The 23,646-nt window shown below is 46.9% G+C and overlaps 1 protein-coding gene across 4 annotated transcripts in view; it reads right to left on the bottom strand.

The window, feature by feature from the left end:
* The window catches only part of LOC122929329 (break repair meiotic recombinase recruitment factor 1-like), a 29,295-nt gene extending 5,674 nt beyond the window's left edge, over positions 1-23,621 (bottom strand). For 2 of the 4 annotated variants that reach the window (XM_044282855.1, XM_044282856.1), the window contains exons 1-5: positions 23,538-23,621; positions 23,200-23,236; positions 17,567-17,721; positions 16,495-17,268; positions 3,033-3,136 (exon numbers count right to left, since the gene is read on the bottom strand). In XM_044282855.1, coding sequence (XP_044138790.1) covers positions 3,033-3,136; positions 16,495-17,268; positions 17,567-17,721; positions 23,200-23,224 — 1,058 coding nt within the window. In that variant the 5' untranslated portion in view covers positions 23,225-23,236; positions 23,538-23,621. The remainder of the gene's footprint in view (positions 1-3,032; positions 3,137-16,494; positions 17,269-17,566; positions 17,722-23,199; positions 23,237-23,537) is intronic. The other 2 variants (XM_044282857.1, XM_044282858.1) reach the window with 1 other exon arrangement.
* Between the last annotated feature and the right edge of the window lie 25 nt (positions 23,622-23,646).

Genomic DNA, 23,646 nt, shown 5'->3' with positions numbered 1-23,646 from the left:
ATGTGCTGATAAATAATAAAACATATTTGAATAAATAATAATAATAAATGTTCCAATAAATTAGGGCTCATGCACAGAAATATATATTTTTTTCTGTTTCTGTTCCTTTACAGGTCCGTATGCGGAACCATTCAATTCAATAGGGCATGAACAAAAACGGAAATTATTCCGTGTCTGTATGTCCGTTTCGGAAAAAATAAATAAATAGAACATGCCCTATTATTTTCAGTTTTGCAGACAAGGACAGGCATCAGTTACAATTGGATCCGCAAAAAAAACAAAAAACGGATGCAACACAGACGTAACCTGTTTTTTGGTTTTTGTGGATCTGTGTTCTGCGTAGAGCAAAATATTAATATATATGGACATGTGCATGAGCACTAATAATAATAATAATCAAGTCCGAGATGAGTCTGGCAGCAGCGTACATCCTTTTTGCACAAGTGCCATTCCTCCGCAACATAATGTGAAAAAAGTGAAGGTGTCAGTCTGAAGACGTTCCGAGCGCGCGGTAAAAGTGAACTCTCTACCGAAGTCTTACACTTTCAAAGTCTCCTTAAGGGTCCATTCACATGTCCGCAGTGTTTTGGGGATCCGCAAAACACCTGGCCGGCACCCCAATAGAAATGCCTATTCTGGTCCGCAGAGGACATGTTCTATTTTTGGGCGGAGCCGCAGACTGGAAGTAAGGGGGCCGCGGGCAGCACACTGTGTGCTGTCCGCATCTTTTCTGTCCCCATTGAAAATGAATAGGTCCGCGCCCGTTCCTCATAATTGCGGACCCAAAGTGCGGACGTGTGAATGGACCCTAAGACACAAACCCAGAAAAGAAATAGGATTGGAAGAAAAGCCATCAGTAAGTCGCAAATTGTCACAGTTATTATTAACGTGGGTGACAAACGCTGGTATGGTCACAGAAGCGCCCACCAAGTGGGGAGCGCAGGAGCACCTTCAATACCCCACGGACATTAATAATACTGACCTAATGAATAGCGCCGTCTTTGTAATTAGAGTTTAGTCAGAAGCCGTCCCGGCCACACAGTTCCCGGACGCAGCACGCACCACGCTGTGTGGTCGTGCCCAGAGGGCTCCAGTTTTCCATCCAGATGTAATGTGTGTTGTGAACGTCCTGACCCGTTCGCTATATGTACACGTGCGTTGTTTTTCGCACATGATCTCTGCGTTCTGGAAGAATTGCAAGTGTTCTATATTGTGCGTTTCTTCATGCAGCTCTGGCCCCACTGAAGTGAAGATGCCCGCATGAAAAACCAAAGGATTTTAATTCTTCAGAAAAAACCTGATTGCACCGGCGTGAAAAACCATCAGTTTTTCCCTGAACAGATCCTGACACAAGCTGGATTGCTGGCGTGAAAGAGGCCTTATGGGTCTGAATGGAGCGAGGAAAGCCTCTTTCTGCATTTTGGATAAATCCTCCATGAAGGTAAGACCCCCCTCATGTAACGTTTTCAAATCCTTTTCTACCAATATCTTAAAACGATCCATATCCTCAGACCATGACTGGATTGGATACAATGGTGATGGAGGGAGACAATTCAATCAGTGTCCGTCTGCATCCGAGCTAAATGATGTCGGCCTCCGACTAACGACCTCCTGCTGGGACTGGACAAGGAAGACGCTTGGAATCTATGAATATATTAAGGCTGTATTAGGCTACTTTCACACTCGTGTTTGGTGCGGATCCGTCATGGATCTGCACAGATAATACAACCGTCTGCCTCCGTTCAGAACGGATCCGTTTGTATTATCTTCTATAGCCAAGACGGATCCGTCTTGAACACCATTGAAAGTCAATGGCGGACGGATCCGTTTTCTGTTGTGCCAGATTGTGTCCCCATTGACTTACATTGTGTGTCAGGACGGATCCGTTTGGCTCAGTTTCGTCAGACGGACACCAAAACGCTGCAAGCAGCCTCTAAAGCGGAACGGAGGCAGAACGGAGGCAAACTGATGCATTCTGAGCGGATCCTTTTCCATTCAGAATGCATTAGGGCCAAACTGATCCGTTTTGGACCAAATGTGAGAGCCCTGAAACGGATCTCACAAACGGAAACCAAAACGCCAGTGTGAAAGTAGCCTTACATAGGCTGATGGAGCAAGCGATTGCTGGGAGGGAAGCGTTATCTCCCGGCAATCGCCTGCTCGCAAGCGTATGACTGCAGTTTGTGATGATAGGGTAGAACTTGTCCCCAATGCTCCCCTCTATTATATTACAATGTCCACCCTGGATTGGATCTACAGTGGACCAATTGTTTCCCTTATATTGACTGATTGTTCCCTTTTCCTATGATTAATATGGGGATCTACCCGTATTCACCACCTCCTGAGTGAGGCTTTATACACGCATCACTTGTCATGAGATATTGTTTGCCATAGGAAACTCTTTTGAAACTAACAATGTATCCGTATAGCGCCACCTGCTGTTTGTGCTTTTCCTTATTTCTTGTCCACCTCCCAGTCTGAAGAGAATCTAGCAGAGCAATGAATGTGGAGATCTCTGGACCCATGTGAGGTACAGGGCTGGTTCTGGCATTGTTAGATAGAGACTGTCATGTATTGTATGATGATTTTTTATGTTTGCAGCAAGATAAATCACCCGGATGGTATCCCTGGGGGCTTCTATGTGTGCCCTTGTTAGTATTGCATATTGATCACTTACAGTCTCAGACTGATGCCGCGTAGAATGGAAAATACCCTCCTAGTGACTCTTCTCTGTTCCTCGTTGGGTACCAGGCACAGCGCCAAACATTGCATAGTGGCTGTGCTTGGTACTGCAGCTCAATCGCATTCATGCGAACAGGACTGAGCTGCACATAGGCCAGAAGACTGATGGAAGCGATGTCACAAGCCCAAGGACCACAGCAGTACAATGATGCTGCCTCTGGAACCAGGTGCCTCTCAAAATAGTAGAGCTGCTGGGTCTTACTAGACACTAGATTTTTTTCTGGTGGCTCCTATGGGTTTGGCTGACAATAGCCTAATGTGTACGGGGGAGGGGGGCACTTATTCCTCACCCTCTTATATCCTGCACTGGTACACTTGGTGGTGAAGCTGCAGCCTGTGGTATCTCCTGACCCGGTGATGAGGTCAGATGGTCACGGATGAGGTTCTCGGCACTCTGTGAACACAAAGAGAGACGGTGGTCAGTATGTAAGATGTACAGATCTATAGGTGTACATTGTTTACCGCCATACTGCAGGCCTCTCCCCCTACTGAGGCCCAGTCTATGGTCAGTAGTTTCCTGATAAATCTTTTTCTTTAGATGCCCATACACCAGGGCCGGACTGGGAACTTAAAGGGGTTGTCCGGGTTCACCCGGATATAAGCTCCCCTTGCATCGCGCAGGACACGGTCTGTTTGCCGGTGACGTATCGGGCTTCACATGAGTATGCTAGGCGGATACTTCAGCCTAGCAGGGAGCCTAGTGATATCATCAGCTAAAGTGGGCGGTGTATAGCGCTATTTTGGGGGCAGTTTTACAGGGGGGTATCAATAGTAGCCGCCTCTAAAACCGCCCAGACACAAAAAGATTGGGCAATTTAGTATTTTACTGATCCAGGAGCTCTCCGTACACACTGCTATGTATGGAGGCCTTTAGCTGCTCTAACTGAGCACTTCCCATGCTTTAACTTCAAAGCTCAGGGAGAAACACAGATACCACCGGGAGTACAAAGAGGACAGAACGGGGTCTTCATTAGGCCCCCCAGCTGCCATGGTACCCTATTCGCACCCCCCCATGGCATATCATGGTGCCGATGGGGTTCCATAACATAGGAACCATGGGTTGTCAGATGGTTGGGATCACAGCCTTCACACCAGCTCCTGCGCCTAATCCATCGAGAGAGAGAGAGATTGCAGGGAGGGAAGGGGTTAAAAACCTTAGGGGGGTGGGCTATGTCTAATAAAGCTAATAATGATGAGGTCCTGCACTGTGTAAGGAACTAGTGAGAGTGCGACGACCTTACCCCGTCTGGGACATAAATCCAGGAGGACTGTTTGGATAGTTGTTGGAATTACTACAGGACACCTAAGGGTCAGGCCTTCCCTGGATATAAATCTGAGCGACATTCTTGCTCACGGACAGGACCCGGTGTAATCTGTCTACTAGTCAATACTTAGGTTAGGGCAATTTAACCCCTTCACTACCCAGGCCACTTTTCACCTTAAATCCCAGGCTGATTTTTGTGCCACTTTATGTGGTGATAACTTTGAGAGGCTTTTACTTATCCAGGCCGTTCTGAGACTGTTTTCTCGTGACACATTGTACTTCACGAAATTTGAGTCGATATATTTTGACCTTTATTTATAAAAGAATCAAGAATCAAAAATTTACCAAAAATCACCATTTTCTAAATTTTTATTTCTCAGCTTTTAAGACGCATAGTGATACCTCATAAAATAGTTATCAGTCATCATTCCCCATACGTCTGCTTTATTTTGGCATCATTTTGTAAATGTCATTTTATGTTTTTAGGACGTTAGAAGGCTTAGAAGTTTAGGAGCTATTTTTTCAAATTTTCAACAAAATATCCCAAATTTTTTTTTTAAGCACCAATTCAGATATAAAGTGATTTTGAGAGGCTCACGTAATGGAAACCACCCATAAATGACACCACTGTAGAAACTACACCCCTCATATTATTCAAAACCTATGTTACAAACTTTGTTAACCCTTGAGGTGTTTTACAAGAATTAAAGGAAAATGGAGGTGAAATTTCAAAATTTCACTTTATTGGCTGATTTTTTATGTTAATCAATTTTTTGATCGCTTGGTATTACACTTTTTGAGAGGCAAGGTGACCAGTAAATAGCTGTGTTGGCAGTTTTTAGTTTTTTTTTTACAGTGTTCACCTGACGGAGTGGATCATGTGATATTTTTATGGAGACGGTCAATACGGACGCGGCCATATCTAATATGTATACTTTTCATTTTTTTAATTAGTTTGGGGAAATTGACATTTTTTTTGTCCCACTTTGGAACTTTAACTTTTCGGGGTCTGATCCCCTCTCCAATGCATTACAATACTTCTGCATTGATCTCACAGGCTGACAGGGAAGGCAGCCATGATGCCTAAGGAAGGCATCGGACTGCCGTCCAAGCCATCGGGTCCCCGTCACAGCAGCACAGGGACCCGATGGCAGCTCCCTTCCTTCACAGACATATAGCGCGCCGCGGTCATCTAGGGGTAATGCGCAGGCATCAGTGTTTTCACTGATGACGGCGCATGCAGCAAGGGTCCGGCTATCAGTGACTGCCGGACCCCTGTAGCTGATAGGGCTAGGCGCAGTAATACTACAGCGCTGGTATTTTAAACACAGTAGCAAGTGCCATACATGTACGGCGCTGGTACTGTACGGGTTAAAGGGGTATTCCAGTTTTAATTTTTTTACATTATTTTGTTGATATAATAGGAAATAATAAAATTTTCTAATATAAATGTATTTAATTTTGTGCATGCCTTTCTTATATCAGGCGGTTGACCCTTATATGCAGTAGAATGGTACAGCCCATGTAGCAGTCCTGCGTAATGTATCCATAGACAAACAGAAACATGGCATCAGTCCTGTGACACTGGTCCCATCATTGTAATCCCTGACATTCAGTAAGAAGCAGTGTGACATTTATTATTTTATTTAATGCACTTATATAGCGCTACTATATTCCGCAGCGCTTTACAGACATCAATACTGACAGAATATGTTAAAGTCAATATAGACCCCTACTCGCTAAATTTACTGGAAAGGTCAATGCTGGGTGTAAATTACCCGTCAGTTGTCGGCCGCTGTAGCTTAATTAATATGATATTTATGCCCCAACTGCTCTATATGTTACATAATTCCCCCATTTGGGTTCCGCAGCCGGTATTCTGCAAAATTCAGAGCGTTTCCCACTCCTTGGTATGGAAAAAACTGCAACCTAGAATCTGCATGGAAACTCTCCTCAGGGGTAAGGAGGCGGGAGGTCGTTCTCTTCCAAACCCATGTCTCTATTTCACAGCAACACCTTAAGGGATGGGGGCAGCATATAGATTTAGGACCCTCGGCTAGGATGGCCTCCATTATTAAGAAGCAGAAGGCACCCATCACTATGGCAGAGCAGAAGGCAGCCCATCACTATGGCAGAGCAGAAGGCAGCCATCACTATGGCAGAGCAGAAGGCACCCATCACTATGGCAGAGCAGAAGGCACCCATCACTATGGCAGAGCAGAAGGCACCCATCACTATGGCAGAGCAGAAGGCACCCATCACTATGGCAGAGCAGAAGGCACCCATGACTATGGCAGAGCAGAAGGCACCCATCACTATGGCAGAGCAGAAGGCACCCATGACTATGGCAGAGCAGAAGGCACCCATCACTATGGCAGAGCAGAAGGCAGCCATTACTATGGCAGAGCAGAAGGCACCCATCACTATGGCAGAGCAGAAGGCACCCATCACTATGGCAGAGCAGAAGGCAGCCATCACTATGGCAGAGCAGAAGGCACCCATCACTATGGCAGAGCAGAAGGCACCCATCACTATGGCAGAGCAGAAGGCACCCGTCACTATGGCAGAGCAGAAGGCAGCCGTCACTATGGCAGAGCAGAAGGCAGCCATCGCTATGGCAGAGCAGAAGGCAGCCATCGCTATGGCAGAGCAGAAGGCACCCATCACTATGGCAGAGCAGAAGGCAGCCATCACTATGGCAGAGCAGAAGGCAGCCATCACTATGGCAGAGCAGAAGGCACCCATCACTATGGCAGAGCAGAAGGCAGCCATCACTATGGCAGAGCAGAAGGCAGCCATCACTATGGCAGAGCAGAAGGCACCCATCACTATGGCAGAGCAGAAGGCACCCGTCACTATGGCAGAGCAGAAGGCACCCATCACTATGGCAGAGCAGAAGGCAGCCATCGCTATGGCAGAGCAGAAGGCAGCCATCGCTATGGCAGAGCAGAAGGCACCCATCGCTATGGCAGAGCAGAAGGCACCCATCGCTATGGCAGAGCAGAAGGCACCCATCACTATGGCAGAGCAGAAGGCAGCCATCGCTATGGCAGAGCAGAAGGCACCCATCACTATGGCAGAGCAGAAGGCAGCCATCGCTATGGCAGAGCAGAAGGCACCCATCCCTATGGCAGAGCAGAAGGCACCCATCACTATGGCAGAGCAGAAGGCACCCATCACTATGGCAGAGCAGAAGGCACCCATGACTATGGCAGAGCAGAAGGCACCCATGACTATGGCAGAGCAGAAGGCACCCATCACTATGGCAGAGCAGAAGGCACCCATGACTATGGCAGAGCAGAAGGCACCCATCCCTATGGCAGAGCAGAAGGCAGCCATCACTATGGCAGAGCAGAAGGCACCCATCACTATGGCAGAGCAGAAGGCACCCATCACTATGGCAGAGCAGAAGGCAGCCATCACTATGGCAGAGCAGAAGGCACCCATCACTATGGTAGAGCAGAAGGCACCCATCACTATGGCAGAGCAGAAGGCACCCGTCACTATGGCAGAGCAGAAGGCAGCCGTCACTATGGCAGAGCAGAAGGGAGCCATCGCTATGACAGAGCAGAAGGGAGCCATCGCTATGGCAGAGCAGAAGGCACCCATCGCTATGGCAGAGCACAAGGCACCCATCGCTATGGCAGAGCAGAAGGCAGCCATCGCTATGGCAGAGCAGAAGGCACCCATCGCTATGGCAGAGCAGAAGGCACCCATCACTATGGCAGAGCAGAAGGCACCCATCGCTATGACAGAGCAGAAGGCACCCATCGCTATGGCAGAGCAGAAGGCACCCATCGCTATGGCAGAGCAGAAGGCAGCCATCACTATGGCAGAGCAGAAGGCACCCATCACTATGGCAGAGCAGAAGGCACCCATCACTATGGCAGAGCAGAAGGCACCCATCGCTATGGCAGAGCAGAAGGCACCCATCGCTATGGCAGAGCAGAAGGCAGCCATCGCTATGGCAGAGCAGAAGGCAGCCATCGCTATGGCAGAGCAGAAGGCACCCATCGCTATGGCAGAGCAGAAGGCACCCATCGCTATGGCAGAACAGAAGGCACCCATCACTATGGCAGAGCAGAAGGCACCCATCGCTATGGCAGAGCAGAAGGCACCCATCCGCCGACAAACTATCTTTGTGCTTTCGCAGAATGCTCTTCCAGGCTAGAATTCTGATAGCTAAATATCAGATACAGCGGATCCACCTACTAAGCAGGAATTGGTGAGCTGGATGAGCACCAGTCTAACATTTGGGACAGGGGTACACCTGAAAAGGAGATGTCCAGCTAAATTTATGGCAATATGGCAAGGGTGGTTTGCAGTTCCTGGATTGGCGTCTTCAGCACTGAGGGACTCTTTAAGGGGGCAAGTTTCCATACTGAGGCATACAGCTTAATTCTTCAGTGAGTCTGGTTAAGGCCTTAGCCTACTACCACAGACACACCTGACATTCTGTCTGTTGCACCTCGTCGTGGAAAATAATCGCAATGTGACCGTCATGTTAAATTGTATTCTACTCTTCAAAACATGGGTTGATGTAGTCGTCTCTCTGCAGGACTGCTGGGGTGGGAAGAGTGGAATTTTATATTATAAAAAAGATCTATGTAATTTGCTACTTCTACAGATATCACTGTGAAAATGAATACGAAATGTGCAATATTTGTATTTTTCGACCAAGATATGTGTTTTATTGTACATGAAAAACTTTAATTTCAGTAAAAAGTATACTTGATTTAAAAAAAAAAAAAACAGTAACTACATTAGGCTCCATTCACACGTCCGCAAAATGGGTCCGCATCCTTTCCGCAATTTTGCGGAAAGGGTGCGGACCCATTCATTCTCTATGGGGACAGAATGTGCTGTCCGCATCCACATTTGCGGATCCGCACTTCCGCATCCGTGCTTCCGTTTCCGCAAAAAAATAGAACATGTCCTATTCTTGTCCGCAATTGCGGACAAGAACAGGCATATTCTATTATGTCGGCAATGTGCGGTCCACAAAATGCGGAAAGCACATTGCCGCTTTCCGTGTTTTGCGGATCCGTGTCTCCGTGTATCCGCAAAACACATTGCGGACGTGTGAATACAGCCTTACTGTGTGTATTTACATGGCTGCCTGTCTCTAGGTGATGTTGTAAAATGGCTGCCTGTCTCTAGGTGATGTTGTAAAATGGCTGCCTGTCTCTAGCTGATGTTGTAAAATGGCTGCCTGTCTCTAGCTGATGTTGTAAAATGGCTGCCTGTCTCTAGCTGATGTTGTAAAATGGCTGCCTGTCTCTAGCTGATGTTGTAAAATGGCTGCCTGTCTCTAGCTGATGTTGTAAAATGGCTGCCTGTCTCTAGGTCATGTTGTCATGTTAATAAAATTTACCATTAAAAAAAAACTACACAAACAGAGAGCTCTGCTTCTACACAGACACTCTCCGACATGTCTGAAAGTAGTAATTGTGTACATAATTTATATGTTCTTCTCCTCAGTACACTACTATGCACCTGTTAGATTCCTGGGCAGTTAACTGAAAGCCAGGTCACATGATACTTGTGAGGGTCACATGACTGATGCCACGTTTAGTCCCAGCTCTCTGATGGATGCATTATACTGGACTAAAATCGGCCGTACCATTTTTTTTTCCTTTAGGGAGAGGCTACTGTATGGATATAATAAAGATCTGCAAGTAAAATTTTAAATAAATGTATATTAGAAAATTGTTCAACATCCGATTCTATGCATAAATAAATGTAATCATTGAAACCGAAATACCCCTTTAAAGGGGTTGTGCAGCAATATATATTGATGACCTATTGTCAGTATAGATAATCAATATCTGATTGGTGGGGGTCCGACATCAGACACCCCCGCCGATCAGCCGATTGGAACGCTGCTTCCTGATCATTACACTGCGTGTCGTCTTCTCTGGAGCGGCGCATTATATCAATTATTATTTCTGTAATCATGTTGTTATCACTTATACAGAGATTATTAGGGCATACAATTATATTTAGTTTTTATAGCGGGATTTGCCGGAGGCATCATGTGATCGGATGTGTGCGTCACGTCACACATATGCGGCCCGCTCTACGGGAATTTTATGGTCCAAGTGTGATATTAGTATTGAGCATTATGATTGGTTGTCATGAGTACAGGCGCAGTGGAGATGTCTGAGCAGGGAAGCGGTCGGACATTCACTGCGCATGCGCCGAATACAGCCGCGCACGGCGCATGCGCGTGAAGTCGTCCGTTTGATGCATTCCGAAGCAGATGGGCGGGCTGGAGGGAGGCGCTGAGCAGCGGCATCTTGAGAAGGTAGACCGATCCTCTAGGTGCTAATGACGCCCCCATAGCACCTAGAGGGTCATTAGCATATTAATAAAAGTTCTTTTTTTTGGTAAACGGCTGCCCCAAAATCTATTATAGCAGGATAGTTTGGCAGAGCAGACACTAGCGGAGCGCTAGTGTCTGACACCTAATTATGTGAAATCCAAGTGGTAGAAACCCTTTAAGTATGAATTAGTACCATTGTGCCCCCCGCTGGGTGATGTCGCCTCTTCCCTTCCCTTATGAATTTTGTTAATAAAACAGAATATTGATTCCATGCGGTCTGGTAGTTCTTTATAGGTACTTGTATTAACTCTTATACCATAGGCATGTACATATAATATATGGTAGCAAAATTTAGACTAAAACCTTCAGCATCACAGGTGCATATCCATGAAGCAAACGTAATTACAAAAAACGAAATGCAGTAACCTCAGGTTAGTTGGTCTCCCAGAGGACATACCGGGCTCAGAGTCAGAAATCCCCAGAGCGCTGGGACTGTCGATTCCTCGCAAAGTGGAAAGAGCGCATAGATTGGGGTCACTGCAGAGCCCTCCTGAGGGATCTAAGGAGATATCTAACCGATCGCAGAGGGGCAGACAGGTCATAATGAAATACCTCGATTTCTCTGACAAGGAGGACATTATACGCGCTTTTAGGGCGCGAAAAGAGCCTCTAACCTATAGGGGGCAAAAGATCATGCTTTTCAATGATTACTCGGCAGTGATCACAAAGAAAAGGAGAGGTTTCAGCGAAATATGCACGTCACTGTTCCAGAGGAAGATCCGTTTTCAGCTACTGTATCCGGCAGTTTTAAAAGTGAAGTGCACTGATGGAGTCTACAGGAACTTTAATAATGCCTCAGATGCTGCGGCCTTTTTTTCTCAAGGCCCGTATCTCACCGAGTCTGAGGATCCGGTGGAAAAGGGGAGAAGAGGATCACAGAGTCCACAATCTGGTTCGCAAGGGACTTCCAGAGACAAGTCGCAAAGGAAGGATGAGGGCCTGCACTTCTCGTCTGGCACCCAGCGGAAGCATCGAAAATGAGGGGTGCTAGGCCTTATTCCTATACACCTCCATAAAAGGGAAGGCGAGAAATTAATGAGGGGGCTGTAGGATCAGGTGGTTTCAATCCTACATTGTAAGCTAACCAGGGGGGAATATGTGGGATTGTAAGATGGTACCAGAAAAAAGTGAAGCCCAGGATGTAATGTTTGGTTCACTTGCCTTTACAAGCTACTCAGGGATGTTTTTCTATGTTCTTTTTTCATGTTTCAGTTATGTTAGTTTTGTCCTGCCAATCTTTATGTCTCATACAAATGACAGCGGGAGAAGAACCTTCTAAAAATGTGGGGTGATGATTAAGATTGTAACGTGGAACTTCAAGGGCCTGCGCTCCCCGCAGAAACGCGTAATGGTGCTGCGCCATCTCAAGCGCTTGAGGGCAGATATTGCGGTTCTGCAGGAAACACATCTCCTAGAGGCGGATTTTATAAGAATGTCTAGGCTTTGGGTGGGCAAGGTTTATGGATCTCCGGCTATACAGGGCAAGGCGGGTGTAATCACTCTGGTGCACAGGAATTTACTGCATAGAGTCCAAGGTTACTCTGCTGATGATGAGGGCAGGGTGTTGATACTAACATTGAAAGATGGGAGCAGAAATCTCAACATATATAATGTGTATGCACCTAATGTATCGCAGGGTCGTTTTTTTGCCTCCCTGAGAGATAAGATACTGGCGGATCAGGTGGGCAACATCTTGGTGGGAGGGGATTTTAATGCCACAATGGTAGAAAGCGAGGATCGTAAGCAGTCAGGGTCGGTGAAGAGTGGGGTCCATGGGAGAAGTGGGGTTTTGTCTTCTCTAGCAGAGGACATTGCTATGGTGGATACCTGGTGGATGTCACATCCGGATGAGAGAGACTTTACCCACTTCTCCCATGCACAAAACTCGTGGTCTCGTATAGACTACTGGTTTGCTAAGCCAGAACTTTTATCCAGAGTTAGCGAGGTAGTTATCGAAAATCTGGTGATCTCAGACCATTCGCCAGTGGTTTTGACTTTGGCGGATATGGAACCGAGAGGGGCAGAATATATCTGGAAATTCCCGTCTTTCCTAGCTGAGGATGAGACTTTTGTAGAATTACTACAGGGTTGGTGGCTGGAATACAGCACTACCAATCAGGAACATGAATCTGACCCTCTTCTTTTTTTGGAAGCAGGCAAGTCAGTTCTAGGAGGCAGACTGATAGCATACATAACAGGTCTCAAGAAAGCTACGAAGGCACAATTTGTTAAGTGTAGTCAGGCAGTCCAGTGTTGCTACAGGACTTTTGTGCAATCCCCTTCGTCTGAGAACAAAGACAAATGGGTTGCAGCTAGGGGGGTGTTTGAGCTCTGGGCAAGGAGAAAGGAGAGCTTTCACACAGCTAAGTGGGAATTGGAGCTGCACAAGTTCGGTAATAAGGCCGGTAAACTCCTGGCAAATTTGGCTAAGGGGCGTAGACAAACAACCCCAATCACCCAATTGCGCGACTTTGCAGGAAAGTTGAGGTCCCAACCCCCCGACATCTTGAAAATCTTTAGAAGTTACTATTCTGACCTGTATAGCAGACCCCCTGACACTGTAGGGTTAGACCCCAGTTTCTTGGAAGGCTTAAATCTCCCAGTGGTAGCACAGGAGGACCTGGATGAGCTTAACAGGCCCATCACGGAAGAGGACATTTTAAAGACGATAGCACAGTTACCTGGGAATAAGGCGCCGGGCCCGGATGGCTATTCGGGTGACTTCTACCAAGCCCTCAAAGCACAAGTATCGCCGGTACTATCTAAATTGGGAAATGTCCTTTTGCAGGGGGGGAGGCTATCTGCTCAAATGAACATGGCATACATACGCATGCTCCCTAAGGAGGGTAAACCAGCAGAGGACCCCGCGTCATACAGACCTATATCCCTCATCAATCAGGATGTTAAAATCCTCTCGAAGCTTATGGCCAATAGATTAGCATGCATCCTCCCGAACCTGATCAGCCCATCACAGGTTGGTTTCATTAGGAACCGGTCAGCGGTCACCAACATCCGTCGAGTTCTGGCGGTCTTAGATGAGGTGGGTCGGAGAAAGGGAGTGGGTTCGACGCCCTCCATAGTCACTCTGGACGCTGAGAAAGCTTTCGATAAAGTACACTGGGAGTGGCTGTGGAGGGTGTTGGACAAATTTGGGGTGAGGGGCTCTTTTAGGGAGTACCTTTCTCAGCTTTATACAACTCCTATGGCCAGGATTGGCATGCAGGGTTTTCTTTCTGACCCTTTTAGCTTACATAGGGGAACCAGGCAGGGTTGCCCCTTATCCCCTTTATTGTTTGACTTGGCTGTGGAGCCACTGGTTCGTCTGCTAAATTCAGGTGGGATTTTTGAGGGTATAAGAATAGGGAACTCTGAACTGAAAGCCATTTTTTTCGCAGATGACATACTCTTATTTATGGGTAACCCCATGTCAGAGCTACAGGCAGTACTGAGCAGCATTGCAAAATTTGGTCAGTTCTCAGGATTTACGATAAATACAGCCAAGTGTGCTCTTCTACAACTAGGGAGGGGGGAAACGAGAATGAAGCCTGGGAGTAACATAGAGGGGATACCGGTGGCTAAAGACCACATTACATACTTAGGAATCAAGATAGGTCCTAGGGCAGAATCTCTGTATGGTCTGAATTATACCCCCTTATTAAGCAAAGTGACTAGTGAGCTGCGCAGGTGGCAGAACTTACCCCTACCCCTACTAGGCAGAATTCATTTAGTCAAAATGATAGCTTCTCCAGACTTCTTTATCCTCTCCAGACGTTACCCTTGCTGATTAAGCATGTGGACGTCAGCAGGCTTCATGGTGAGGTGACATGCTTTATCTGGAAGGGGAAGAGACCACGGATAGGTCTGAGGAAGCTGATGGCCCTTAAACTGAAAGGGGGAATGAATATGCCTGATATTAGGATGTATAACCATGCGTGTCTTCTCAGACACATTATTGATTGGCTGCGTCACACAAGTTTCCACTCTGATTATACCTTAGAGAGGGAACTTTGCGCACCTTGGGATCCTTGCACCCTGTTACACACGGCTTTGAGAGCCCTACCCATGCATTTGCGGAATTTGATTATTTTCCGCCACACATGGACAGCGTGGCGAATTATTAGGAAGAATCTGCGACTCTGTCAGAAAGTCTCGAAATTTTTACCTTTGTGGGGGCATCCGGAATTCGAGCAGGGAAGGAGGAATGCTCTGTTTAAGGAATGGAAGCAGAAGGGAATACTGACGGCCCAGCAATTATTGCATAAGACTGAGAATAGATGGTCATGTCAAGAGGTTAGGGACGTCTATCACCTGAGTCCTTTTCAAACTATTCAATACTCCCAGGTTAATAAATTCTTAACTGATAGGTTGAGGGATGTCTCTAAGGAAATGTCGACGAATGACTTTGACAAGATAGTAATGAAGGGTACAGGCCCACAATCCATTCCTTTATTATACTCCCAATTACGTGAGATTTTGGGGGACGGCTTGCCACGCCTGGCTTTTCGTCCGTGGGCCCGTATATTGGAGGACAGCGAGGCAGGGGAGAAGATTTTAAAGGGATAGTGGGCTATGAGGAACTCAGTCATAAATGAAACCTGGAGGGACACACATTTCAGGATAATGCATAATGCCATTTATGCTTTTAATCTCCCGGCAGGTCCCAATAGGTCGGACAGGATCACTAGCTGCCCAAAATGTAAGGAAATGCACACTGACCTATTCCATGGTCTATGGTCCTGCCCTATATACAAGATCTATGGAAACAGGTGGTTCAGATAGCAAAGGATAGCTGGACCCTGACAGCCCCGCTGAGCCCTGTGACCTTTCTTTTTCATTACTGGGAGGAGCTGAAGGATGGGGTCCCTCTGGAACGTAGGCTGCCGACCCTCTTTCATGCACTCTGCATGGTAACTAAAAGGAGCATTTTACAGCACTGGCTCCGGCCCTCGGTTCTCTCTAGGGATGACATCTTAGCTTGTCTTAGAGAGTTGCTGACTTTGGAGCGAGGTGATGTTATAAAGCATAAGGAAGGGAAGGGAGGCAAATTTCTAAAGAAATGGAGAGGCTTTCTGACACAGTTTTTCTCTGATTCCGAAATTGAGCATGTCATGAGACCCTTCACATTAACAAAGTGGTACCTGGAGGCAGGGCTGGTGCAAGGATTTTTGCCAACACAAGCGAAGTTACATTTTGCCGCCCCCCCTCGCAGCTCACCTGCGAAGAGGGGCGCCCACCTCAGGTCAGACCAGCAATCAGACCCCCAATGTTAATCAGACCTCAGATCAGACCCCCACGTCAGACATCAGCCCCCCATGTAAGCCATAATGCCGCCATGTCAGCCATTAGCCCCCCATGTCAGCCATCAGCCCCCCATGTAAGCCTTCATGCCCCTATGTCAGCCATCATGCCCCCATGTCACATTTCTCCCCCTCCATGTCAAATCACCCCCCTATGTCACATCAGCCCTCCATGTCACATTTTTCCACCCTCCCCCAGGGTGCGCCCTAAGGCAGCCGCTTGGTCTGCCTTATGGTAGCACCGGCCCTGCCTGGAGGAGCAGTTGAAAGGGCCGCTAGGCCGCTTGGCACAATAACAGGCTTCTTATAACAGCCTGTGACGTTACTAGTATGTTGACATCATACTTCTGGCCCATGTCTGTCGAAAGGTATGATGAATGTTCTGGCAGGACGACAGTTAGTTTTGGTTTGGGGTGAGAAGGTGGGGGGGAAGGCGATTGGTTTTTCTCAGATCTGGGGAGGGAGGGGGCTTTCAATTGAAGGGTTTTGAGAGTAATTGAAGTGGAGGGCATATTGTCTTGCATCTTTACTGTATACATAGGCACCAATGTCTGTTTCCTGAAAATGATCTGTGACAAACATGCAATGCTTTGGATTTGTACTTCATGTATGTCCTTTCTTTGGAAAATAAAATTTTCTTGAAAAAAAAAAAAAAAAAAAAAAAAAAAAAAGAAGAGGACATCTTGAACACTCCAGGCTTGAGGGGATGGGACATGACGAGATATTAAACTTCTTTATGTCATGCCCTTCCCTTCCCCTCCAGCCCTGTTTCAGTTCTGCCCGGAGTGCTCCTTTAAAACACATACCTTTCCAGGTTCATTGAGGCTCTCCCTGAAGGCTCCGAGCAGCTGGCTGTCCTGCAGGTCCAGGCCATTGGTCAGTACTCTCAGATCCTCAGCCAGGAGGTCAGTTTGCGGGAACGGGATAGTCTGGTCTGTCATCGTTAGCCAGGTCTCTTCTGGTGACATTACCACCCGTGGTTGTGATTCGGGGTCTTGGTAATGTTCCTCGTCTCCTCCTGGTAACTTCGGATCACAGTCAGATAAGCGGGGCCCCTCTGCTATTGTGTGAGGATCCTGCAGATTTGACTGGGAGGTGAATTCTAGAATACTAGGGGTATATGGCAGATACAGGGTTTCATTAAGGGGTTGATATTTCTGGGATGCTTCTTGTAGATCAGAATTTGGTTCTTGACAGCCATCTCCTGGGAGGGGTGAGACATTAGGTGGCATCTCAGAGGCATCCCCTGACTCACAACCATTCGCATCCCCTCCCGTACGCCTCTCCTCCATGATGGGGTAATCAGAGGTATCACTTGGCTGGTCTCCGTTCACTAGCCCGCTGATGTCTATGTTCTCAGTTACACTGGCGGCCGGCATGTCCGTCTCATTAGGACATCTGACATTGCTCTCAGCAGTTTCTATGGGCACAGGGCAGAGATTACCTGCAATCCCGTCACTGACTTCTCCAGTAATATCTGTAGTGGGTGTTTCTAGATCCCCCTGGTGGCAGGCTGAGAGTACTGCAGTGAGCAGCAATGAACAGGATGCTTCTGGATTTAGCTGACCGTCCATGGGGCCCTAAAATACAAATGTTTGCCTTAAATTGAATAGTTTTAGTCATTATATTCATAACTCTGGTGACATCACTGCACATGGTGTGATGTCATCTCTGAATGTATGCAGCCTAGCTGAAGAAAGTAGTACACTCAACTGGAAGCTACAGGTAGCCTGGGCTCATTAGGGGCCCCTTTATATACCCTGGGGCCCAACTACCACTCGCGTAGTGCTACTACAGGAGGAAGAGTGCAGCCTTATACTGGAGGGTACACACCTTGCTCCAGACCTCAGTGCACATATATGACCTTGTGATACTCACCGCGCATTGTACTGGTTGGTGGTCACCAGTCTCATCCGGCTTTCCTTCCTGGTGCACTGGAGAGTCGTCTTCCTTCCCGCCGTTCTCTGCAGGCTGATAGGAGGCTGGCTCAGGAGACAGGGCGCTGCATACCGATGTGGCAGTGGAGCTGGCACCTGAAAGGTAGAAATATACAAATTACCAGAGAGGCTTAAAGGGTATCTCTACCCAAGGGCAGCAGTTTCCACGGCTATGTTCTTCTAAATGAAAAGGTGGTCACATGCAGCGGCCATAACTTTTCATTTATGTGGCGGTATGAGGCCCTGGGTTATGAAGGACAGACTGCGTAGATTATACCTGAAATCTAGGGCAGCCCATAGTCAAGCATAGATTATACCAGAAGTCTATGGCAGCCTATAGCCAGCGTAGTCCACCCGATGCCTCCAGATCCCTTATACTAAGGCCGTGAACAAGGTCCTAGTGGACCGAAACGTTGGCCATTTTCAAAAAGATCCAATTCTGGGATGGACAATAAATGAATTATTTCTGATAATCTGAAAACGAGTGCTGTGGTTTCTTCCTATTTCAGACAGATTTGTTCCACTGAGCACCAACAGCTACACAAAGGAGTGCCATCCACTACAGTTATTATATAGCCAATGTAGAGTATACCTGAAGTCTATGGCAGCCCATAGCCAGCGTAGAGTATACCTGAAGTCTATGGCAGTCTATAGCCAGTGTAGAGTATACCTAAAGTCTATGGCAGCCCATAGCCAGCGTAGAGTATACCTGAAGTCTATGGCAGCCTATAGCCAGCGTAGAGTATACCTAAAGTCTATGGCAGTCTATAGCCAGTGTAGAGTATACCTAAAGTCTATGGCAGCCCATAGCCAGCGTAGAGTACACCTAAAGTCTATGGCAGCCCATAGCCAGCGTAGAGTATACCTGAAGTCTATGGCAGCCCATAGCCAGTGTAGAGTATACCTGAAGTCTATGGCAGCCTATAGCATATAAAAATATATATGTAGTATATATAAAAAAAAGGGGGGGGTGGTAAAAGGATATTGAGTTGGTCAGGGGAAGAAAATGTCAATTGATCACAGATGATGAAGTTTATTCTCACTTCATATGAACAATGCAGATGGTTAGATAAAGTTAAGTAAAAATGCAAGTTCATCAAGTTTGGAGAAAAATGAATCCATAAATAGGACTCCTGTCAGGACGTAAATATGTCCAATAAATGTCAAATAATGTTATACAGTATGCCTCCAAGTAGGATATATGCAGTTCATTTAAATATCATGTAGATGTAAATCCGCAGCTTGTGGCCAATAACAGTGGCTTAAGTAGATCATATTTTAAGATCCCGTATATAATGTATATTCAAATACATAAAAATCTGGTGGAAATTAGCGGGCCATACATCCACCAGCAGTGGCGTCCCACTATGGCTGGGATGTGCTCCGCTGAAATTACCTGTCGGATGGATCTCCTGGAGTCTGTGAGCGCCCGCTGGAGTTACCTGTCCGGGCGATCTCCTGAAGTTGCAGGCAGCGTGTATCTTTCTCCTGCAGCTCCTTTCAGCGGCACGAACGGACGGACCTCAAGCGCGCGCAAGCTGCAGGTGAAAGATACACGCTGCCTGCAACTTCAGGAGATCGCCCGGACAGGTAACTCCAGCGGGCGCTCACAGACTCCAGGAGATCCATCCGACAGGTAATTTCAGCGGAGCACATCCCAGCCATAGTGGGACGCCACTGCTGGTGGATGTATGGCCCGCTAATTTCCACCAGATTTTTATGTATTTGAATATACATTATATACGGGATCTTAAAATATGATCTACTTAAGCCACTGTTATTGGCCACAAGCTGCGGATTTACATCTATATGATCATGGGCGTAGCTATAGGGGGTGCAGAGGTAGCAGTCGCTACCGGGCCCAGGAGCCTGAGGGGGCCCAAAGACCCTTCTGCCACATAAGAAGACACACAATGCACTGAGGGAAGGGGGGCCCAAGCTGAACTCTTGCACCAGGGCCCATGAACCGTTAGCTACGCCCCTGTATATGATATTTAAATGAACTGCATATATCCTACTTGGAGGCTACTGTATGACATTATTTGACATTTATTGGACATATTTACGTCCTGACAGGAGTCCTATTTATGGATTCATTTTTCTCCAAACTTGATGAACTTGCATTTTTACTTAACATTATCTAACTATCTGCATTGTTCATATGAAGTGAGAATAAACCGGACCATTTTCACTTCATCATCTGTGATCAATTGACATTTTCTTCCCCTGACCAACTCAATATCCTTTTACCCCCCTTTTTTTTAATATACACTACATATATATTTTTATGACATTTTTTTATGATACTTTGTTATCACCAGTTTTTACCTACACGTACCTATTAAATCATACCTATTCTACTTCCAGATACTAGTGTGCCAATCTTATATTTTGTATTCATTTTCTCCATTTGTCTGAGGGTGTCAGTCCTAGATTAGAGCACCTATCTCCATAGATTTAGCCAGGTGAGCCACCATTCCTTCCAGCATTTACTAGTGTAGATTATACCTGGAGTTTATGGCAGCCCATAGCTAGTGTAGATTATAGCTGAAGTATATGGCAGCCTATAGCCAAGCATAGATTATACCTGGTCCATGGCAGCCCATAGCTAGTGTAGATTATACCTGGTCTATGGCAGCCTATAGCTAGTGTAATTATACCTGGTCTATGGCAGCCTATAGTCAAGCATAGATTATACCTGAAGTCTATGGCAGCCCACAGCTAGTGTAGATTATACCTGGAGTTTATGGCAGCCTATAACTAGTGTAGATTTTACCTGAAGTCTATGGCAGCCTATAACTAGTGTAGATTATACCTGGAGTTTATGGCAGCCCATAGCCAAGCATAGATTATACCTGAAGTCTATGGCAGCCTATAGCCAGTGTAGATTATACCTGGAGTTTATGGCAGCCTATAGCCAGCGTAGAGTATACCTGAAGTCTATGGCAGCCTATAACTAGTGTAGATTATACCTGGAGTTTATGGCAGCCTATAGCCAGCGTAGATTATACCTGAAGTCTATGACAGCCCACAGCTAGTGTAGATTATACCTGAAGTCTATGGCAGCCCATAGTCAAGCATAGATTATACCTGAAGTCTATGGCAGCCTATAACTAGTGTAGATTATACCTGGAGTTTATGGCAGCCTATAGCCAGCGTAGATTATACCTGAAGTCTATGACAGCCCACAGCTAGTGTAGATTATACCTGAAGTCTATGGCAGCCCATAGTCAAGCATAGATTATACCTGAAGTCTATGGCAGCCTATAGCCGTCGTAGAGTATACCCATTGATTATACCTAAAGTCTATGGCAGCCTATAGCCAGCATACATTATACCTGAAGTCTATGGCAGCCCACAGCTAGTGTAGATTATACCTGAAGTCTATAACAGCCTATAGCTAGTGTAGATTATACCTGAAGTCTATGGCAGCCTATAGCTAGTGTAGATTATACCTGAAGTCTATGGCAGCCCACAGCTAGTGTAGATTATACCTGAAGTCTATAACAGCCCATAGCTAGTGTAGATTATACCTGAAGTCTATGGCAGCCTATAGCTAGTGTAGATTATACCTGAAGTCTGGGGCAGCCTATAGCTAGTGTAGATTATACCTGAAGTCTGGGGCAGCCTATAGCCAGCATAGATTCTAAAATAACACACTTATTAAGGCCTCTTTCACACGGGCGTTGCGGAAAAATGTGCGGGTGCGTTGAGGGAACATGCGCGTTTTTTCCACGCGAGTGCAAAACATTGTAATGCGTTTTGCACACGCGTGAGAAAAATCGGCATGTTTGGTACCCAAACCCGAACTTCTTCACAGAACAGGACCTGTGGTGACGTCACACCGGTCATCACATGATCTTTTACCATGGTGATGGATCATGTGATGACCGGAGTGACGTCACCACAGGTCCTTTTCCTGCACACAGCAAAGAAAGAGACAGAAGAGATGCCGGCTGCGCGATCTAGTGGATTAAGGTGAGTTAAATTATTTTTTTTAACCCCTCCAGCGCTATTGTACTATGCATTCTGTATTCAGAATGCGATTATTTTCCCTTATAACCATGTTATAAGGGAAAATAATAATGATCGGGTCTCCATCCCGATCGTCTAGCAACCGTGCGTGAAAATCACACCGCATCCGCACTTGCTTGCGATTTTCACGCAACCCCATTCATTTCTATGGGGCCTGCGTTACGTGAAAAACGCACAAAATAGAGCATGCGTGAAAATCACCGCTCATGTGAACAGCCCGATAGAAATAAATGGGTCGGGATTCAGTGCGGGTGCAATGCGTTCAACTCACGCATCGCGTCCGTGCGGAATACTCGCCCGTGTGAAAGGGGCCTAAGGGTCTGTGCCTCCTAATAAATTTGGTGAATTGTTCCCCAATGCCCCCCTGGTTCTGAGCTCTGTCACTGGGAAATCCAGTATCCCCAATGTGGGGGTGAGTGTCTTTTTAACATGGGGTAGTCTCTCCCGACCCAGGGGGTAACTGGCTGGGATCAGAGATTCCTCCAATCCCTGTCATTACACAGCCAAGCACTGGCTTCAGGGCGGCATAAGACACCCATGCAGGACTTGTTCTGCAAAACCTTCTAGGGCAAGGCCCTTAACACTGTTCAAAGGCATGTTAATGGCTGTAAAGGGGTTAACCGTATTTCCCATGTTAATGGCTGTAAAGGGGCTAACGTCTCCCCTATTCCTACATCATTTCTTCTCTCCCCTATTCCTACAAATAGCAGAATTTAGAAATCTGCTGGTTGCCCTTGGAAACAGACCGCCGTTTAGCTCCACCCCCGCTGTCAGGCAGGTGACATAACAGCCGTGCTCCTAAGCGGGATCCCCCGACCATCTATGTGTATGGTGGTCTCCGGACTCTGCCCGCAGACTATGGGGAGATAAAGATGGGGCAGTGAGATTTCAACATGTCTGATCCTATTGATCTCAGGAAGATAAGACACCGCCAGAGGTGTGAGGTAGCGGCTTTCTCCCCTCCTCCATTCACAACACACGAGTGCCCAGGTGAGCTGAGCATGCGTGTGTACGTGGGCATCGGTAAAGATGGCTGAAGCATTTGGTCGGCTTTACCATGCCATTATCTCAGCTCCCACAATGCACTGCCCTCCGGTAAGTCTAAGCTTTGCTTGAGGGTAAATTCACATGTGCGCAAAACACGGATGCCACCCATGTGTGTTCGGCAATTTGCGGAACGGGCAGCCCATTCTAGAAATGCCTATTCTTGTCCATGACTGAGGACAAGAATAGGACATGTTCTATCTTTTTTGCGGGGCCGCGGAACGGAATTATGGATGGACAGTATGCTGTCTGCATCTTTTGCGGCCCCGCTGAAATGAACAGGTCCGCACCCGTTCCGTAAAATTGCGAAACGGAGGCAGACTCATTAATACGGTGGTGTGAATGAGCCCTTAGACTGGGGGATGGGTCAGAGGTTGTGATGTGGCTCTCGGCCGTGCTGCACCCCAGGGCCAATCTGCAGTAGTGCAGGGCAGCGGGGTCCGTCCATGTCTGCACAGAGGTACATAATACGCTGTAATGAGTACACGTCCTCACTCGTCAGCTTCCTTTTCCTCTTCATTGCTTCATACACCTAAAAGAGAAAAGCGTCGTTCAGTATACACTAAATACGTGAAAACTGCTTCTCCATATCTCTCTTCTACCCTGAGGCTGCACTACTGAGACATTCTGACAACACGTGTTGTCATGTACGGCGTTGTCATGGAGACCTCACACAGACACATCACCCCCTGCCTGTATAGTGGGGTTTATGTAGACATTGGGGCAGGTGGTCCCCATTAGGTACAGTGGTAAGTACCCACAATACACTCTATACAGTGTTGTACAGTTTTATATCACACGAGGTAGGTGGCCATGAGCGGCAGACGTCACACCTGGCACTGCTCAGTCTCAGTGTGGCAGCTCTACACGGATTAAACATGGACTGGTTGGCTCCGCCCCCGGACTCAGCGCTGCTCTTCCCGCTCTAGCCGCATATTGATC

This window comes from Bufo gargarizans, chromosome 2 (assembly GCF_014858855.1).
Source record: "Bufo gargarizans isolate SCDJY-AF-19 chromosome 2, ASM1485885v1, whole genome shotgun sequence".
In the NCBI taxonomy this organism is placed as follows: domain Eukaryota; kingdom Metazoa; phylum Chordata; class Amphibia; order Anura; family Bufonidae; genus Bufo; species Bufo gargarizans.
This window is presented reverse-complemented; position numbering and strand designations above follow the sequence as displayed.